Source organism: Lotus japonicus, chromosome 6 (assembly GCF_012489685.1).
Source record: "Lotus japonicus ecotype B-129 chromosome 6, LjGifu_v1.2".
In the NCBI taxonomy this organism is placed as follows: domain Eukaryota; kingdom Viridiplantae; phylum Streptophyta; class Magnoliopsida; order Fabales; family Fabaceae; genus Lotus; species Lotus japonicus.
In genome coordinates this window covers 4,153,071-4,172,940 of record NC_080046.1, presented here as the reverse complement: position 1 = coordinate 4,172,940, position 19,870 = coordinate 4,153,071, and the positions used below count along the sequence as shown (strand labels likewise).

The following is a 19,870-nucleotide window of genomic DNA, read 5'->3' as shown; positions in this document are numbered from 1 at the left end:
CATGGAAAAATGAAGAAATGTGAGAAAATTTTCACATAACCCAAACATTATAATGAAACCTTAAAATGATGGTCACTCGTGTAAGACAAATGTTAGTTATTAGTAAATTATTTCTTCCTTATAATTTAAACCTTGACACTTCACCGTGCAAATCCCTTCATTTCCTTTAGTTAATCTTCACTTGCAATTTTTACTTGAAAGTGTTCAAAGTTAAATGGGTGGTGGTGGCTAAACCCCAAAACCCTTGTTCCTCTTTGATTCCTCCTTCCTTCCCACTCAGCAATCAGAATCTCCTTACTGCAGAAGCATGGCAGCAACAAAGAAAGCATGGAGGATCATTCCAAGACCCCTCCTCGAAACCATTCTCAACAACCACGCTCAACACCACCGTGTCCCTCAACCCCTCCTCCTCCACGGTCCCAGAGGCGTCGGAAAAACCACCCTCATTCTCCAACGTTTACTCGCCGACTGGAACAAAGGCCCTCACCTCACCGGCTACGTCGACTTCGCCGAATCCATCAAACACCGCCACACTCCATGGGCCTCCTGGTCCAACTGCCCGCCGCCCGCTCTCTCCGACTGCCGGAGAAGCCTCGAAAACTGCCTCGAATCCATGGCCGAGAACGGCATCCGTGCCGGCACCATCACGTCGCGGCAGATTTTTGCTTCATTAAACAAGTGGCACGGCCTCACGACCGCGCTCCGCCGCGTGCTGCAAACACCAGCCTCTGATAGGGCTTCTCCGGCCACGCTGTGGGACCGCGCGGTGTTCGCGATGTCTGCTAAGGGCAATGCCGCTGAGATCGAAGGGGTTTTGAAGTTTGGGGAGAAGGAGATGCGTGCTCTGTCTGTTGAGGAGGCTTCGTATCTCAAGGAGTCTGTTGCCGCGCTGAAGCTCGCGAAGAAGGTGATTGAGGTTCAGCAGGGGTGGAGGGCCAATGCCATTGCTCATATGAATCGGACCGGCACGTTCTCTAGGACTTTGACTCTTTCGTGCACGGATTGGCCTTGTTTGTTGTTGGAATTGTTATCACAAGCTGCTGAAATTGATCATTTTCAGGTACCTGCACCAATATAGCATTTCAAGCTAGTATTAATCTGAGAGTTAATTTATTTTTCCAAGGCATTGCCGCGCTCTATCAGTATTGTCTTTATCTATGCTATAAAATCAACTTGGATTGCATATTTTGTTGTTGTTGTTGTTGTTGTTGTATTATGTGTTGAGGTGTTCAAATTGATGATGTGTTCAAGTTGCCTGCAGCCGAAGCTGGTTATAAACAATATTGAAGTTCTGAAGCATGCCACTATAAATGATGAGTTTTCAGTCAGTGGATCTCTATATCATGATAGCTTGATATGGAGAATAATTGCTTTGGGCGCCAACGAGCGGTGTCTTCCTGTTATCCTGCTGACATCTGACAGGTGATTTTCTTTTATTTAAACTTCATCTCCTTCCCCTCTTTATACTTTTTGAGAACTTACTCTACCAAAATTGTTCTAAGACTTCTACCTGAGTGCAATTATATTTGTTTAGTCATTATGACTTCTATTTATGATTGTTAAGCTTATTTGTGTTCGGTGAGACGGTTCAGAGTTTATTTATGCATTGGTTTCCTTTGGCTAGTGACTGAGGGCCTGTGATACGGGCTTTTGGTGTGGAGTGTGAATTATTAGTTGTTTTAAGTCTATAAACATTGTTCCATGACTTCAGTTTGCTTGCTACTGAAACTTTGGTAGCTAATGGAACTTGTAATCTTGTTTTCATTGTCAACTTTATAAATAACTACTTATTAAGTATTTCCAGAAGAATGCACATCAAATTTTGTCATTCATATATTAAATTTATGAAATCTCAATATTTAATAATTTAAATAGGTAATACAGGGAACTATTTGAAGCAAATAATGGAAAGTGCACAAATGAATGCCAGGACTAGAATAAGTAGAATAAAAAAGGGTAGCCTTGTGTTATAAAGGTCTCAACCTGGTTGGGTCCAGGGAAGGGTCAAACACATTATGGTCTAGTGTAGGTAGCCTTATCTTGCAGTTGCATGCGGTTGTTTCGAACCTTTGACCTCCTAGTAGCATGGCAACAACTCTCCTTTGCATTACGGGTTCGCTTCAGAATAAGTAGAATAATTTTTATTATTTTAGCAGCTTATTAATTTTCAGCAAACTTGTTTTCTATTATTTACAAATAGTCAATTATGATTACTATTAGTGGTCAAGTATATCAAACATCTACAAATAGTCAATCAAGAGTAAATGTTTTGAATGCCATTGGGTCTAGGTTGCTCCCATGTACTAGGTTTAACATGCTTGGGCCTTTGCTTTTTATGGTCTTACTCCACAGGTTTTTGGTTGTTTTTAGTGCTCTCTTATATTTATAATTATTACATCTTCCCTCCCCCTTCATGTTTTCTTTTCACAAATTGGAATATTTGGTGGAAGTCACCCTTTTTACAGATATTTTATTCATCTTTCCTTTCTACAATTAACACCTTGTTGTTTACTCCAGTTACTATTCATATGAAGCTTTCTTGGATTTTGGATATATGGAGATTTTCATCTCACGCGAGGTACTTGAATAACTACCATCTTCCTCCTTCCCCAGTCCACCCTGTCTCTACACACACACAAATGCATCCTGAGATTTTAGGTTCGAAGTTGGGTCAGGAAACATGAACTGACATATTATTGTATGCTGTCCTCTGTTGACTGAAACATGAAAAAGGAATTCAAGGATTAATCTACAACATTTTATTTAGCGTCTCTCTCTGCCTCCCTTCTGATGAAAGAAATCAAAGGGGATTAGAATGTAGGGTAAACTACCCTTTACTTTGTGACCGTAGGTCTCCTGGGCTTGGAAATTCTAAAGGAAAGAAAATCTGTTGATGTATGTCAGTGCCCACCCAGAATTCATAAGTTTTTACTAAAGTTTAACAAGGTTTGGCACAGTCTTAAGCTGCTTGGAATTTATAAAATTTGGTAATTGCACCATTTGTATAGTATTGGGGTTCTCATTGGTCATTGGAAGATGATAAGCATCACTGCATCTCCCTTTCATGAGGAACCATAGTTTGGAAAGAACTGCCCCTTGTATCCAATTTCCACATGCATTCCAGTAATTTCAGGCAAACACTGTTAGTAGCAGTCATTATGTCAAATAAGACATAAAGCTCAATTAACTTGAGATGTGTCTAATTAATTCTTTATAAAGGATTAAAGGGTATGAAAATCCTCACACCTAAGCTAAGCTTTTGGGGTAGTGTTAGGCATAGCCCAAATTCTAAGATATACCAAGCAGTCAAGCACAGCTAAGTATACTTGCAATTTAGGTGGCAAACCATTGTAGGGTACAATGTTATTGTTTATATGATTGCATTTATAGGTGCATGAAAATTCATCGATGATGGTGACTGTTCAACTAAATTTTGATCAACATCTTGGAGAGCCTACATCTGGAATTTAGCTATGAAGTCTATTAGAAATTGGGAGGCCTATACTCAACCACAAAAGCTAGCTCAAGAGTTGAGGTTTGCACTACCCTTATAAAGCTTATCTTGGCTCTATCTCTAGCCAATGTGGGACTTCTAACACACCCCCTCACGTCCAGGATTGAACAGACTGGAACGTGGGATTAACAACGGGTGGCCCAATAATGGGAGGTCTCCACAACAAATGGATCTAGGATAGGCTCTGATACCATATTAGAAATTGGGAGGCCTATACTCAACCACAAAAGCTAGCTCAAGAGTTGAGGTTTGCACTACCCTTATAAAGCTTATCTTGGCTCTATCTCTGGCACAACCTCATGAGGAGCATTGGAAAGCTGTCAAAAGGATTCTAAGATACCTAAAGGGCACTCTTACTCATGGTGTACTTCTTCAACCATGTTCCATGACCAGGCCTCTCCCTTTGATTGCCTACTGTGATGCTGATTGGGGATCTGACCCTGATGATCGCAGGTCCACATCAGGCTCATGTGTTTTTCTTGGTTCCAATCTTATTTCTTGGACAGCTAAGAAGCAGACTCTGGTTGCAAGGTCAAGCACTGAGGCAGAGTATAGGAGTCTAGCAAATACTACTGCAGAACTGTTATGGGTGCAATCTTTACTCACAGAACTGAAAATTCCCTTTACTACTCCTACAGTTTATTGTGACAACATGAGCACAGTGTTGCTGACTCACAATCCTATTTTGCACACCAGAACTAAGCATATGGAAATGGATATATTTTTTGTAAGAGAGAAGGTTCAGGACAAGAGTCTCCTTGTTCAGCATGTGCCCTCTGAACATCAAAAAGCTGACATCTTCACCAAAGCTCTCTCCCCAACAAGGTTTCTACAGCTCAAGGACAAACTGAATGTAGTTGACAAGCTTCAGCTTTTGTCACCTCCTTCAGTTTGAGGGGGTGTATTAGAGTATATAGGTGATATGAAAATATTGGTTATGCTTAGTGTGTGTGTGCCAGCTGGAATGCCAGCTGGACACAGTTGTTAATTCTGTTAGAGGAACAGCTGTCAATTCTGTTAGAGGTTGTTACCATTCAGTTAGAGTTAGCTTAGCTGTTAGTTTAGCTTGTAGAGCAAGCTTCTTCAATCCTATATAAGGATTCAATCCTCATTGTATCGGTTAACAATTCATAGTGAATATTTCATATGCAAATCTTTTTCTCTTTCTCTGGTTTTCCTATTAAAGTCAACATGAACTTGAGATATTTTATTCCTTGGGCTGTTTCTATGCAGCTGCAAAAATGAGGATTTGTGTCTATCTAAGACCTTTGTCATTTGTTATTTGGTTTACTTTATGTAATTCTTCAACTTTTGGCTGGCAGACCTTTGGATGGACTCCGCAAGAAGCTAAAATGCACATGGTCACTGACTATTTTAGTCATTCAGAAGTATGGATATTATCTTGTACAAAGCTTATTTATTTATTACTCTTATTTTAGTTCCTCAGTTTTTACAAGTTTTAACTATTAGTTCTTAAATTTCAGTGGAAAGTGATTGCTGAGGTACTTGGGCCAAACCCTCGACATCTATCTGAACTTTATGCACTTAAACAAAGCAAGTAAGAGCTTTTTCGGATTCTCTTTATTAGTGGAATATTTTTACTGCTGTGTATGCTGTATTCTGTTATGGTCAGTTAGGGATTAGTTGAATGATGGCTGTCAATGTGACTGCATTAGTTAGAGCAGTTATACCTAGCTCATTGTATATATGTGATCAATCTTGTACGCTTTACAGAATAATGAAATGCCGAATCATTTCAGCTAAATCTCTGTCAACCTGATTTTCTCACATTTTCCCGTAGAATATTCTCAGTACTCTTATTACACTCTCATATATGATGTAGTCTCAGCAATAGTACACTTCTAAGCTTTGTATGTCTGTGTTTGGTAGAGTATGCAATAGCTTAGCTTACATGTAACTCAGATATCATTCTTTTATTGTACAGCTGTACTTGGTTAACACTTAGTTAAATAGTTAGTTATTCTGTAGTAATTAGTTTCTATTAATTAGATCTGAGCTTCGCTTACTCAACAAGCCCCATCCTTTGATAAATAAGTACCTGTGTTCATCAAATGAATAAGAATATCTGTGTTCAGTCTAAACAACATATCAGCTGTATCTCTTATTCTCTTTTATCTCCACTATGGTTTCTCTACGTGCTCTACATTATCATATAGGGGTGTATAGTCTTTTGATCATTGGTACTACATGTTTAACTAGCTCATGCTTTTATTTTACTGTAGGACAAAGGAAGACAAAGCTAGTACCTTTGAGGACATTATAGATGCGTATCTAGCATATTTGCAAGTAAGTTCCGAATTAAGCGTGAGATCACTTCTTTCATTTCTAAATCTTATTGTTGTTTATAAACTATAATAAAGAGCATATATTGAATTGTATTGAACTAGAGTCACCATATATGTGTCTTTACCTAGTAGCTCAAGCTTTTAAGAGAGTTGGTTCATACTTCATAACATAATAACATAAATTTTCTTAAAATTGTTTCTTATAGTATTCTAAAGTGCGTGCGCGCGCACACACACACACTCACTAGATATGACCTTTTTGAGTAAATTGTATCCCTCTCCTGAAGTTTCAAAATATTTCAGATGGCCCCGTTAGAATGTGATAAATTGCAAAGAATTCTTTTTAGGAGCAAATAAAATGTGAATTTGTAAATATTAATTTTTTTTATTAGGGAACATTTGTCATATTTAAATAGAAAGCAATAGAAATTCTTATTATTCTCCCTTTTATTGTGGAAGGGGGAATTTGTGAATTCTGATTTTTCAAAAGCTTAGGGAAGATGTGTTTCATTTTGTTTGTTTGTTTTTGGTTCAGTTATATTATTTCTGTGGTAGTCTTCTCACTCCTGCACGTGTGATTAATTGTGTGTAGCATTACCAAACTTCATGTAGATTTCTGTCGTGAATCCTGCTTTGGATAGAGCATTGGAGATCTTGCAAAATTTTGCAATTGATGTACGCAATGGAAAAATTTCAGAAGACAAATTACGTTTTGGTGCACCTTGGAGGCATCCTCCAAACATGGATGACCCTAAATTGCGCATGGAGTGGGCAAGGCTTCAGTTAATTGATTTTGTTCAATCTCTGGTCAATGCAGAATTTGGGGTAAACTTTCTACTCTTTTCCAGTTTATATTTTTCCTTTTGCAACAAAAAGTTCTGTTGGAAAATGGGAAAAAAATTGAGCAAAGTATATAATATATTCACAAATGCTAGCTTGTAAATTTGGATGACGGTCCAAAATTACGGGATGATGTTCGTGCTCTTCTGAGTGTTTGTTTGTTAAAGAAGGTTAAAAGCTTTACTATCCTACCTTTTACCTTTTTTTTGTTTTGAACACAATTTTACATGCCTAGAAATAGCTTGAGCTAAAAGGAATCTTTTATGAAAGGGATAAAAAAACCATAAATATTATTACTGTCTAAGTGTCTATATAGGCTAGGAAGCTGCTAAGAAGACTAATATTAATTTTAGAATTTCCTTTTGTTTGATTTCTATTTGTACCAGTGTTATTAATTTGTTTATGTTTTGCACCCAGTCTATTGTATTGTACTAGAGTGGATAGTGTATGCAAAAGTAATAGAGTAGATTACAAGAGTGATTGTATATATAATGAACTGTGTAAGATACACAGTTAAAATAACAGCTGACATCGAACTTAGCATCACTCAATGGTCATAACTAAATCAACAGATTTTAACAAAATTTAGGTAGCAACAGTATCTGGACACCCCGGCTCGCTGTACATTCCTTTAGCTATAGGCGTGTCCAATCCAAGAATAGTCCGTTCCCTCTAACACCCCCCTGCAAGCTGAGGATTGACCAAACCACTTTGAGCATGTCTGTAAGTGTAGAAAATCGCAAAGGAGGCCTCTGTAAAAATGTTTTCTCACTGATGAAATGAGGGTATCCGAGTCCCTACCAAATTTTGCTTGAGAGCCTTCTCTCTTACTGTATTATGAGATAGAGTCTGCTTAGATGGTCAGAAAATATTTGAGGTATTATGTTAGGTACCAGAGAAAATCAATTGGAAGAATAACTGAGAATTACTAGAACACTGAATCCTCTGGGTTTAACAACCAGAAGCAGTGAATTAGGGAAATTACAAGCAGCTGAAAGAAAATGCAGTAGTAAAATAAGAGCAATTCGAGAGTGCTCTGCTCTCCTAGTCCTAGTCCAATTTCTGCCTACCTATCTCTCTCTCCATAACTAACATATATTCCCTATGATGATTGAGTGGTCCCCATCTCCCCATCAGGTGACAGGTGCCTCACCTCACCTAGTGGTCCTAATTTCTAGAAGGATTCCTTTACAGGCCTTTTGACAGATCATTGGGCCTTCTGCCATATACCTTGCCAAACCTGGCCTTAGTTGAAGTGAGGTTTGCATCATCTCTCCCCCCTTGGAAACTCACCTTGTCCTCAAGGTGAAATTCTGGGAACTGTTCCTTCAAAACAGTGAGTTCTTCCCAAGAATTTTCAAACTCTGGCAGCTCCTTCCATTTCACTAATACCTCAGTGTTCCCATCTGCTGTTTCTCTGAAGTCCTCAATTGTTTCAGGCTCCACTTTCAATTCCCAGTCCTCAGCCAAAACCTTAGGAAGAGGTTGGCTAATCACTGCTCCACTCATTGCCTTCTTCAAGAGGGATATGTGAAAAACAGGATGAACTTGGCTCCCCTCAGGAAGCTTCAACTTGTATGCAACAGGGTTAATCTTCTCTACAATAGGATAAGGCCCATAATATCTAGGACTCAGTTTCTGATTTGTCCTTTTAGCCAAGCTCCTCAGTTTGTATGGTTGAATTTTGAGGTATACAATGTCTCCAACCTCATACTGTACATCTCTTCTATGTTTATTGGCTTGTTGCTTCATCCTGTTCTGTGCTCTCTCCAAGTTCCCCTTGAGTTCCTCCAATATCAGGTTCCTTTCAGTGGTCATCCTGCTAACTTCATCCACTGAAGTTCGAGCCATATCCCCTCTAACAATAGTTGGGGGATCCCTGCCATATAAAGCCTTGAAGGGTGTAGTCTTAATTGCAGAATGGTAATTTGTATTGTACCAGTATTCTGCCCAATTCAACCACTTAGGCCATTGCCTTGGTTTAGTTCCTGTCATGCATCTCAAATAGGTTTCCACACACCTATTAACAACTTCTGTCTGACCATCAGTTTGGGGATGGTATGCAGAACTGAATTTCAGCTTAGTACCAGCCAATTTGAACAATTCAGACCAAAAGTGACTCAAAAAGACCCTGTCTCTATCAGATATTATAGTAGCTGGAAAACCATGCAATTTCACCACCTCCTTGGTGAATACCTCAGCCACTTCCTTGGCAGTATAGGGATGAGTGAGGGCAATAAAGTGTGCATACTTGGTGAACCTATCTACTACCACCAAAATGGTGTCTTTCCCCATAGCCTTAGGAAGACCCCCCTATAAAATCCATGGAGATATCAGACCATACCTGAGATGGTATTGGCAGAGGTTGAAGGAACCCCGCAGGATTGAGAGCTTCATATTTGTTTCTTTGACACACCTCACACTTTTGCACAAATTCCTGGATGTCTAATTTCATTCCTTCCCAATAGAAAAGTGCAGAGATCCTCTTGTATGTCCTAAAAACCCCAGCATGGCCACCTAGGACAGATTCATGGAACTCCTTAAGGATGATTGAAACCTTCTCAGAACCTTTGGGGATCACACTTCTGTCCTTATACATCAGCTTTCCCTTCTTCATTTGATACCCCATAGGATAATGACCTTGAGTTGCTATCTCCTGCATAATCTCTCTATACTTGTCAACAGCCAACAACTCAGCTTCTAGATCTTGCCATTCTTCACACTGGACAGAAGAAATAGCTGTAAATTGCATCTTTCTGGATAGAGCATCAGCTGCTCTATTTTCAACCCCAGGTTTGTACTTGATTTCAAAGTCAAACCCCATTAATTTTGACATCCACCTTTGCTGCTCTTCTCCCATTACCCTTTGCTCAGCAAGGAATCTTAGGCTTTTCTGATCTGTATGGATGACAAAGTGGTGTCCTAACAAATAATGCCTCCACTTCTGTACTGCTAAAACCACAGCCATCAATTCCCTCTCATAGACAGACTTAGCTTGAGCTCTAGCTGAAAGTGTCTTGCTCATGAAGGCAATGGGCCTCCCCTCTTGCATGAGCACTGCTCCCAATCCATTGCCCGAGGCATCTGTTTCCAGAATGAAAGAGTTGTTGAAATTAGGTACTGCCAATACAGGTACAGTTGTCATAATTTCCTTCAGTTTTTCAAAAGCCAGATTGGCTTCATTGCTCCAAATGAAATTGTTCTTCTTCAATAACTGATTTAAAGGGTATGCAAGCTTGCTGTAATTTCTCACAAACCTCCTATAATACCCTGTTAACCCCAGGAACCCTCTCAAAGCCTTTACTTCCTTAGGAGCAGGCCAGTTCAGCATATCTTTGATTTTGTCAGGATCAGCCGCCACACCTTTCTGGGAAATCACATGTCCCAAGTAAATTATCTCTTCTTGCCCAAAAGAACACTTCTTTTGGTTTACCACCAAGGAATTGACTTGAAGTGTGTGTAAGACTTCCCTCACATGATCAAAATGCTCCTTTTCACTCGCACTGTAGATGAGAATATCATCAAAAAAAACTAGCACAAATTTCCTTAAATAAGGCCTCAAAACTTGGTTCATCAAGGCTTGGAAGGTGGAGGGGGCATTGGATAACCCAAAGGGCATCACAAGATACTCATAGTGGCCTTCATGAGTCCTGAATGCAGTTTTTGGAATGTCTTCCTCATTCATTCTGATCTGGTGATAACCAGATTTCAAATCCAACTTGGAGAAAATCACTGCTGCTCCAATTTCATCTAGCAGTTCATCAATGATGGGAATTGGAAACTTGTCAGGCACAGTAACCTTGTTAAGGGCTCTATAGTCAACACATAATCTCCATGTCCCTTCCTTCTTCTTAACCAAGATTGCTGGACTGCTGAATGGACTTGTGCTTTCTCTGATTATGCCAGAATTCAGCATCTCCTTGACCTGCCTTTCAATCTCATTCTTTTGATAAAATGGATATCTATAGGGCCTGCTATGTGGAATGGCTGCTCCTTCTTTCAACCTGATAACATGATCACATTTCCTCTTAGGAGGTAAACCTTCTGGAGTCTTGAAAACCTCAGGGAATTCTACTAACACTTCCTTAAGTTGTTGAGGAATCATCTCTTCCTTTTTGTTGGTTGCACACATACAATCATAAGCAAGGAATTCCTCTTTTGTTGCCCTCCTCTGAAGCTTCTTGCTACTCCTCATGGATTGCTTGTTTTCTCTCTTGAAGTGGTCTCCTTGCAGCCTCATCTTCCTACCATGCACCTCCCATTGAAGGGTAAGGTTCTTGAAATTGGCCTTAATGTTGCCTAAACTTGCCAGCCAATCCATACCCAGAACCAGTTCAGTACCTCCAAGACTCAGTAGGAAAAAATGTTGAACAATAGGGATCCCTTGTGCTTCTATTTTGAGGTTCTTACAGACCCCTGAATTCCTCTCCTTGGCCCCATTTCCCACCTCTACAACATATTCTGTGGTAGCAATCACTTGCAGCCCCAATTCAGCCACTAGTTCCTGAGAAATGAAATTACTAGTAGCCCCACAATCCACCAAAATCAACACCTCCCTTCCTCCTATTCTTCCCCTGATTTTGAAAGACTGATTAGAGGTTAACCCTTCCTTGCTGTTGAGGGACAGTTGTAGCACCTTGCCCTCCAAAATAAACTCCCCATCCTCAGCTTCTTCAAAGATCTCCTCCTCTTCCTCATCCTCCTCCCCTTCAATTAGGATGAATTGGTAATGCTTCTTAGTGCACACATGCTCCTTTCCCCATTTTTCCCCACATTTAAAACACAATCCCTTCCTACTTCGCTCTTGCAGTTCACTTTGTGATAGTCTTTGCCCTCCATTCCACTTCCTCTCCGGAACCTTAGCTTCATTCCCACTTCCCTCATTACTCTCCTTGGATTGAGTGGTCTTGCCCTCCTGTCCTTGCCCCCCAGCAGTGTTCTTCCTAACATAGCTTGAACTAGAATTTGTATGTTTTTCCCCATTACTGGAAAATTTGACACCAATCCCTCCTTTATCCTTCCATCCTCTCTTGTCTTCTTCCTTGGTCTTTCCTCCCCTGAGAGCAGAGTTCTTTTCTTCTATTAACAAGGCCCTATCCATCAGTCCAGCTAAATCAGCAGCAGGATACAACTTCATTTCTGCTCTAATCTCCTCTTGTAACCCATTCAGAAACACCCCTTTCAGAATCTCCCTATCAGCACCTCTCATCGGAGCTGCAGCTTCTTCAAAGCTCTCTCTATAGGCCATGACACTACCCTTCTGCTTAATGCTAAGCAAAGGGCCAAATGGGTTCTGAACCAAAGTGGGTTGAAATCTTCGAATCAAGGCATGTTTGAAAGGTTCCCAAGCTCGCTCCGGAGCTTGCTCTTCCCACCACTGGAACCAACCCAGAGCCTTTCCTTCCATGGCGATCATCACCATTTCCAACCTTTCCTCTTCTCCGACTCGACTGAGTTGGAAGAAGCGCTCTACCCGATTGATCCACCCATAAGCGTCGCTCCCATCGAACATCGGGATATCCACCCTCCTTCCCGTTACTGCTCGCAAATGGACACGATGAGGATGATCAAATCGCTCTCTGCTGTGGTCAGAAAATCGCGACCCGGTTCGCGACCCGGTTCGCGACCCGGAATGCGAAGAAGCTTCGCGATCTCTCTCACGCGATGCTTGCCGGAATCTGGGTGTGTTGGAACGTCCTCGAGTTCGCCTCCGCTCGCGATTCATGATGAGCCTTCGGAGTTCTTCAAATTGCTCCGTCGCCATCTCCTTCATCGACGTCACGGATCGCTCGAGATCATCTACTCTGGATTCCATCGCAGCTCTCGTCACCACCATACAAGCTCCCTCAGGATCGGGAGCTCTGATACCAATGTTAGGTACCAGAGAAAATCAATTGGAAGAATAACTGAGAATTACTAGAACACTGAATCCTCTGGGTTTAACAACCAGAAGCAGTGAATTAGGGAAATTACAAGCAGCTGAAAGAAAATGCAGTAGTAAAATAAGAGCAATTCGAGAGTGCTCTGCTCTCCTAGTCCTAGTCCAATTTCTGCCTACCTATCTCTCTCTCCATAACTAACATATATTCCCTATGATGATTGAGTGGTCCCCATCTCCCCATCAGGTGACAGGTGCTCACCTCACCTAGTGGTCCTAATTTCTAGAAGGATTCCTTTACAGGCCTTTTGACAGATCATTGGGCCTTCTGCCATATACCTTGCCAAACCTGGCCTTAGTTGAAGTGAGGTTTGCATCATATTATGAAAGGAGTCTTCTTCATGTTGAGACAACGTAAATGAGAAGGCATTGAGTAAGTCCATATCTTTCAATTACGGACTGAAGGGTGTTATATGTGATAGGTGTTATAAATTCAAGGTTCAAGAGTTACCCTAATTTACTATAATTACATCACAATATGCAACATAAAATCATCCTATAATTATCCTATTTACATTATTTCTAACACTTCCTCAAGAGTGTTGTAAATAAATTTAAACAGGCATGTCCTGGTCTAGAATATTTTATTTTTACCTTTATAGGGCAGATTTTTTCCTTTTTCCTTTGATTAGCAATTAATTTGATTGGTTAGTGATAGTTTATGTGATTGGAGTCTGTACCTGTATAGCATCATAAAAAATAATATTCATATTTTTTTAACCTCATTTTTCAAGTCTAGCAAAACATTTTTTGATACTATTATTGGGATAATCCCATGCTGGCCCCCCTAAACTACTCAGGCTCAGATATCCAGTGTTGTCAGCATGAGATTTCGCCTAATAGTAGTGATGATGAAGTGAGTGCCAAAGAATGTGTTGGTAGCACCTCTCTATGGTCCAATATTATATGTGATATTTATAGTTCGGGAAGGCAGTGTTATTTTGTTTACTTACCATGTTACGATGCTTGGAATCTGATAGGACTGTTGACTGTAGTCTCTCATTCTTGCGGGCCTAGACTGTGGATGGTTTCAGACTTTCAGTAGGAGCCGTGAGAAGAATTAGTTTGTTAGCATATGTGGCTGGTTGTTAGTTTGTTTAGAGGGAAGTTATGAGAGTATATTAGGCATGAGTGATAGAGGGGTCATCATTTTCTTATGCATTCAGTTAGGCTTGGTCTGAGGAGGGAGAGTATTCCTTCTCCGGGAGTAATTGCTCTGGTCTTCTTGTTAGCTCTAGAGTTCTTGAATTTTTCAATAAAAAAATCTCAGCTGTCAGAATTTTGTTTCTGGTTTCCTATCAGAATCTGTTTGGCAATACTGATTGTTATCTTCATGCAGGTCAACTACCGAATCGATTATAGTGAAGAAATATTTGATGATCCAGCTGCAGTTGCATTATTACAGGTACAAACTACCGAATCGATTATAGTGAAGAAATACTATTAAACATAAGATGGCCAAACTGAAATTATACTGCTGAAAATCAACAACAGTTGAAACCTAACATATCCCTTAGGTACTGTCAGCTAAAAGAGCCCGATGATAACTTTTGTAAATTAAGAAACAAATTCATGATGCTATTATTCAACAGCAACAACAAAAGCTGTTTTGCGAACAGCCGGGGCTCAGTACTACTAATATTCAGTAGTATGAAAGCTTTGAATTTCTTCAAATATATTTGTAAACTAAAATTACTGGAACCATGTTCTTAGAAGCATTGCACATGGAAATCTGTCTTGTTTACACCTCTTTGGGGTCTCTGGTAGGTGGGGTTGCTCTATGCTCAACGGGATCCACCCTTCATTCGGCCCATATCTAGAGGATATGAGAAGTGTCTAGTAAGATGGTAAGTGATTGATATTTTTTTTTCCAGTGTAATGTGCTATTGATAAAATGGAGAGGATAATTTAAGATACTTACATAAACTTATATTTGGTTACAGGCTTGTCCAGCAGCGGATGCAACTCAGGTTCCTCGACTTGATTTCTTTTCTATGGCACAGAACAATACGGGGACGTTATTATCGCCATTTGATGGTGCAAGTAGGCTATAAGTAGAGAGCATCATAACAGGTATCATTTTTACTGAATCATTTTCATTTTCATTTTTTCTTATTGTTGAGACTTGAGACTAATGTAGCATCATTAATAATAGTTCACTGTTTTGATCCTTGATCATTGTGGTCAGTTAGCCAACATGATTTGGAATGGGTTTAGTTCATTATCTTGATTAATGATTACACTGGCGGATCATTCATTGAGCTTAATAGAGGTTTCAGAAACTGTTGAGTTTGGTATAGAGGGGAGGCAGAAAGTGAGGAATATAAAGCGTGCCTGTTGGGTGGATTTTAGTAGCAGCTATACTTGTTTGGATGTATTTAAAATTGGACAATCATATTTTCTATGATCTTTGTTGGCAGAGTTGCCCTTTTTCAAACATTTGTCCTATTTTCTTTATTTTTCTTATTTTATTTGTGTGTAGGAGAATGATTTGAGTAAAGATATTCAGGTTTTACTTTGGACAATGACAAAGTTAGGCAAGTCCTCTCCTAAGCTTCATTGAAAGACGTGTAAGTATGTTAGATATGGTTAATTTACTCTATGAAGATTGAACAGTACAATTACCAACATTAATGAGCTTTGGTTTAAATTTTCTTGCGGGTAGACTTTCTGTTCCTTATACTGAAGATGAAATGCTTTTGAAAATGGCTCATTGCATCAAGCTCGTTGTAAATCCCTGCAATTGATGATTTTGCACGTTCTGATGTAGTTGAGTTTCTGCCTTGCAATTTTTACAACCTGCAGATGCTTGCAAAAACTGTTCCATGGCATCATTTCACAAATTTGAGATTTTTTTTATCCTCATCTTAAATCTTAATATGTATGAGCTTCTTTTTCTGTTCATACGTTGTTATAATATTGCTATCTGCTTAAGGTCGTGCATAGCAATTATCTGTTTGGCTGCTTCGTCTTCCTTTTTCCTATGAACTAAATACATTATTATGTTACGTTTACAAATCTATCTCCTGTTTGTGTTATGAATTTAGACTTACAGTAGGGATAAGTTCAAATATGTCACCCCAACAAAGTTCATTTCTGCCTTCAATGTTTTTTCAATGCACCTAAGCAATTGTACTTACTACTCACGGCTTCCCTGCCTCAATTTTTTTTTTACAGATTATGTTTCTAAGTGCATTGTGCCAAAGTTTCAGTAAATGATGGCTCAAAATTCTGATTTCAACAGTCAAGAATTTTCGGGCACATTGAATTAATTTTTTGTGAGATGAGGTATCGCGACTAGCCAACTATACTACTATTGAAGTAGCAAAACTCAAGGACACACCAATTTGCACTGCCGGAGTTCTCTGCTTGTTTCTAATCTGGAGTTCCAGGTATTGAACAGAACAGACATTTGTTCAAGATAAAGAAAATTTCACATGAGTGATTAACTTCATGGGCTGCCATAATGGTTTAGCAATTTATTTTTTCTATATAGTGAAAATATATCTATGTGGATACTGACAGTCATATAGATTGGTTTTTAAGTTGTATAGCAAGCTGGCCAGTTTCAAGGGGTTGTTTGGGAAGGAGGTTTTGGACAGAGGGAGTATTCATTTATTTTTATTTTTAAATGAAAACAATTATATGATATTTATGATAATATATTTTATCAGTATACTATGTTAGGCTAATTTATCACTTTCTTTTTTTATTTTAAAAAATTATGAAATTAGATACTATTTATTTACAAGTAAAAATTATGTTCTCCCTTCCCCTTTCTTCCAAATTTCCCTACTAGCACGTCTTAGTATTCATAGAAAGTAAATGTAATAAACATTTATAAATATCTCAATTCGTTTAATGTTTACTAATAGAAAAATATGACCATTAATTGATTGAACAGCCATTTAAAAAATAATTAATACTGATCCACATGTAACATTTAGTAAGACAATCTTATTTGAATCGTGAAAATATTAAAATTTTCGTTATCAAGTATTTAACACAGCTGTATTTATCAAAATTTAAATATATACTTCAATTGAATATCTATTTAAAATTGTAATAAAATATTAACTTGATTTTTCTTTAAATATGAAAATTAATTTATGTTATATGGCTAAAACTTAACTTTTGATGAATAAGGCTCAGTTTAGAAGAGCTTATTTGAGCTTATCTGACAGCATAAGCTCTTATGTCAGTGTTTGGGAGAGCTTATGCAAACAGCTTATGACCTGCCATAAGCTATTTTCAGCTTATTTTCATAAGCTACTCAGGATAGCTTATGAAAAACAGCTTATGTTTATATACAGCTTATTTTTAATTTATTTCAATAAATTTTCAAAAATAGCTTATAAATAAGCGTTTATGTCATAAGCGCTTATGACCATAAGTGCTTAATTAAATTGTTTTTCCAAACGGGGCCTAAAAGTATAAAACCCAACTTTTGATTAACTCATAAATATACAATTAACATATAAGACACATGTTTATTAAGGTGTCTGTCGACTGATCACTTATTCTAGCCAAAACTATAAAATGTTGGTAAAGAGACGGACACTCTGGGCCTGTTTGATAACTGTTTTCAAAACAGTTTTCAGTTTTTAAAACACTAAAAACTTGTTTGGTAAGACCTGTTTTCAAAAACAGTTTTTGAAAACAGTTCTCATTTTCAGTTTTTAAAACTAAAAAACCAAAACAGGTAAAAGATGTTTTCAGTTTCAGTTTTTAGTTTTCAGATATCAGTTTTCTAAATGTTCGAAAACATGTCATTCAAACTGTTTTCTTCTTCTGAAAACTGTTTTTAAGAATTGTTTCTGAAAACTGTTTTAAAAACTGAAAACTAAAACTGCTATCAAACATGCCCTCTATGTCTATCCCTTGATTCCCTTCTCCTTTTTCTCTCATTATAGATGAAAGTAAAAATAGTTTGGTGAAGTGATACTACTTAACTAGAACACGCACGTCTTTACTCCATGCACTTTAATTTAACACCACAACAAATTATTAATAAAGAACCAAAATGGAGAAAGAAAGTAGCTATATTGCATGGATACGGGTACGGTACCGGTACCGGGTAGGGGTATGACATTTTTTGAAAAACCAGGGTACTGGTACGCCAGTTTTATATATATATATATATATTTATTAAATATATATATATATATATATAAATAGAAATAAAAAGTTTTCTACCATAATATTATTAATTAAAAATATCAAATTTCCTAATTGGTCAATACTTATATGAAAGACCAACATAAAAACCATCACAACCTAATGAAAATCATCAAAAGAATATGTAATACCTTAACATATATCTTCAAACACATACTGTCATAGATAATCTTAAGATTGAAGAAACATAACATAAGATTGAGTAACATTGAAGAGAGATAACATAAGATTGTTCAACATAGACAGTAACACAAATTAAAATAGTGCAAAAGAGACAATACGATTGTTCAACACAACAAAACAATTAAATGATAGATTGATCAACAACCAACAGTACAAAATCAAAGCTCTCTCAAAGAGTAATTGTGTTATCATTCCCTTTTCCATCATCAGTGAAACAAAACGAGGTAGTTTTGAACAATTTTTTTTTTTTTAAAAAAAGGTATCCAGAGCACGGGCGTACCCAAACGTACCTGTGGCGTACCCAAAAATGTACCCCAGTTTTTTTTTGGTGGACTTGGGTACGTACCCACGGCGTACCCGTACCAAGTACGTACCCGGTACGAGTACTGTAAGACCTGGATTTTCAGAACAAGCTAATTTCCGACTCACGCGTAGAATCAGTGTAAGCGTGACAGGAGTTTGATATTTGAGAAAGATTAATGAAGAAGAAAGTTCAGGAATTGCTTGAGGAATGTTGCGTAGTCATTTTAGGAATTAGAGCGAGTCGTCTGCACACCCGCCTTATGGCAAGCGTGTCCAGAATAGGCTAATTTCGCTTTAGAGCAACGTTTTAAGTGAGATTTCGAATCCTTGGAAAATTTAAAGATTTTCTTTATTTTTCCTTCGACCAGCGTTTCATTTCGGAACTCTAGACTGTACGCACGATAGTATTCACTTTTCGGAAGTCCGACGACGCTAATTTCCTTGCTTCGAAACCCTAGATTCGAGCGATGGATGAAGACTTTTTCTATTCGGGACTTCTAACGAAGTTTCCGTCCGCGTTGCCAGATTTGTTTCGACATTTCCAATCTTTCTTCAGAAGGAAGTTTTGTCGTCTGAGCATCATAGCAAAAAGTAGTTTAACGGGACAGATTAACTTACACCGCCTTTGGGATTTTAGATATCGTTTTTCCCAAATCATAGATAATTGTTTTGAGTTCTGGAATTCTGACGCCAGAATCTCTCTTAGAATTCCTCGGTGGACGTGCTGCAAAAATCGGAATCGCGAAATTTTCATTTTCCCGCGATTTCACCTGCCTATAAATAGCTCGAAAAAGCAAAATCTCTTCATTCTCACCCATTCAAGGCCGCGAGCAAGAAGAGAGGAGGAGAGGAGAAATTTTCGCGAAAACTTGACCAATCTTCGTGCAGTTCGTCCCTACTTCTAGGTATTGAGGTAACTAGCATGAATCCTACCTCTGTTTACTGTTTCTGTTGCGTTTCTGAAGTCGTTTCTGTGCTCACAGTTTTGAGCTTTTTCTAAAATTGTCCGATTTCCTTGATTTCTTGGTTGGGTTATGTTCCTTATGTTCCCATGAGTCTAAAACCTCTGTCAGTAATCGCCGATTGCGATTCAGTTGTCCAAGATCTGAAAAATTGATTCAAAACCCCATTAGTCGCACATTTCGAAACTTTATTGTCGAAAAGCTGTAATCTGACTTCGTGCCTTTAGGATTTGTTGTCACGGATGTCATGAGGATCAATGCTGTCAAATTTGTTTTCCGAACTGATAGCTTTGAAGTTTTGAGCCTTTATTTTGGACCAAAATGCCCCTGGATAGTCGTATTTCGACCCGATTGTCCGAAAATTGTTCCGACAATTTCTTTGCCTTAGTTTTACCCTAAAACTACCTTGTGAATTGATTTAGATCGAAGAAAAAGTTCGAAAACCCTATTTTCCATAGTGGCCGAAACCTAATTGCTTGGGTACCGTGTCCAAAAATAATTTTTGGGTCTCTATGACCTGAGCCATTGCGTAGCTCTTTCAATTGTCGAAATTTTGGCGCCGGTTTCGTGTCATTCTGAGTTCTGTAGCTCGAGTTATGCTCGTTTTAGCGAACGAAGTCTCCGTTGTCAATTTGTGCCTAAATAG

General features: G+C 38.5%; 1 protein-coding gene across 2 annotated transcripts; it reads left to right on the top strand.

The window, feature by feature from the left end:
- Positions 1-213: 213 nt before the first annotated feature.
- LOC130722727 (uncharacterized) lies at positions 214-16,276 on the top strand. 2 transcript variants are annotated; one of them, XM_057573553.1, is made up of 12 exons: positions 214-1,060; positions 1,262-1,422; positions 2,518-2,578; positions 4,837-4,902; positions 4,999-5,072; positions 5,758-5,821; positions 6,433-6,645; positions 13,938-14,003; positions 14,366-14,445; positions 14,542-14,671; positions 15,081-15,168; positions 15,776-16,276. In XM_057573553.1, exons 1-10 carry the CDS (start codon positions 308-310, stop codon positions 14,654-14,656), a joined length of 1,653 nt encoding a protein of 550 aa, XP_057429536.1. In that variant the 5' UTR covers positions 214-307; the 3' UTR covers positions 14,657-14,671; positions 15,081-15,168; positions 15,776-16,276. The 2 variants fall into 2 exon arrangements, with proteins under 2 accessions (XP_057429536.1, XP_057429537.1); XM_057573554.1 differs by having other exon boundaries at positions 14,787-15,168.
- Positions 16,277-19,870: the final 3,594 nt, after the last annotated feature.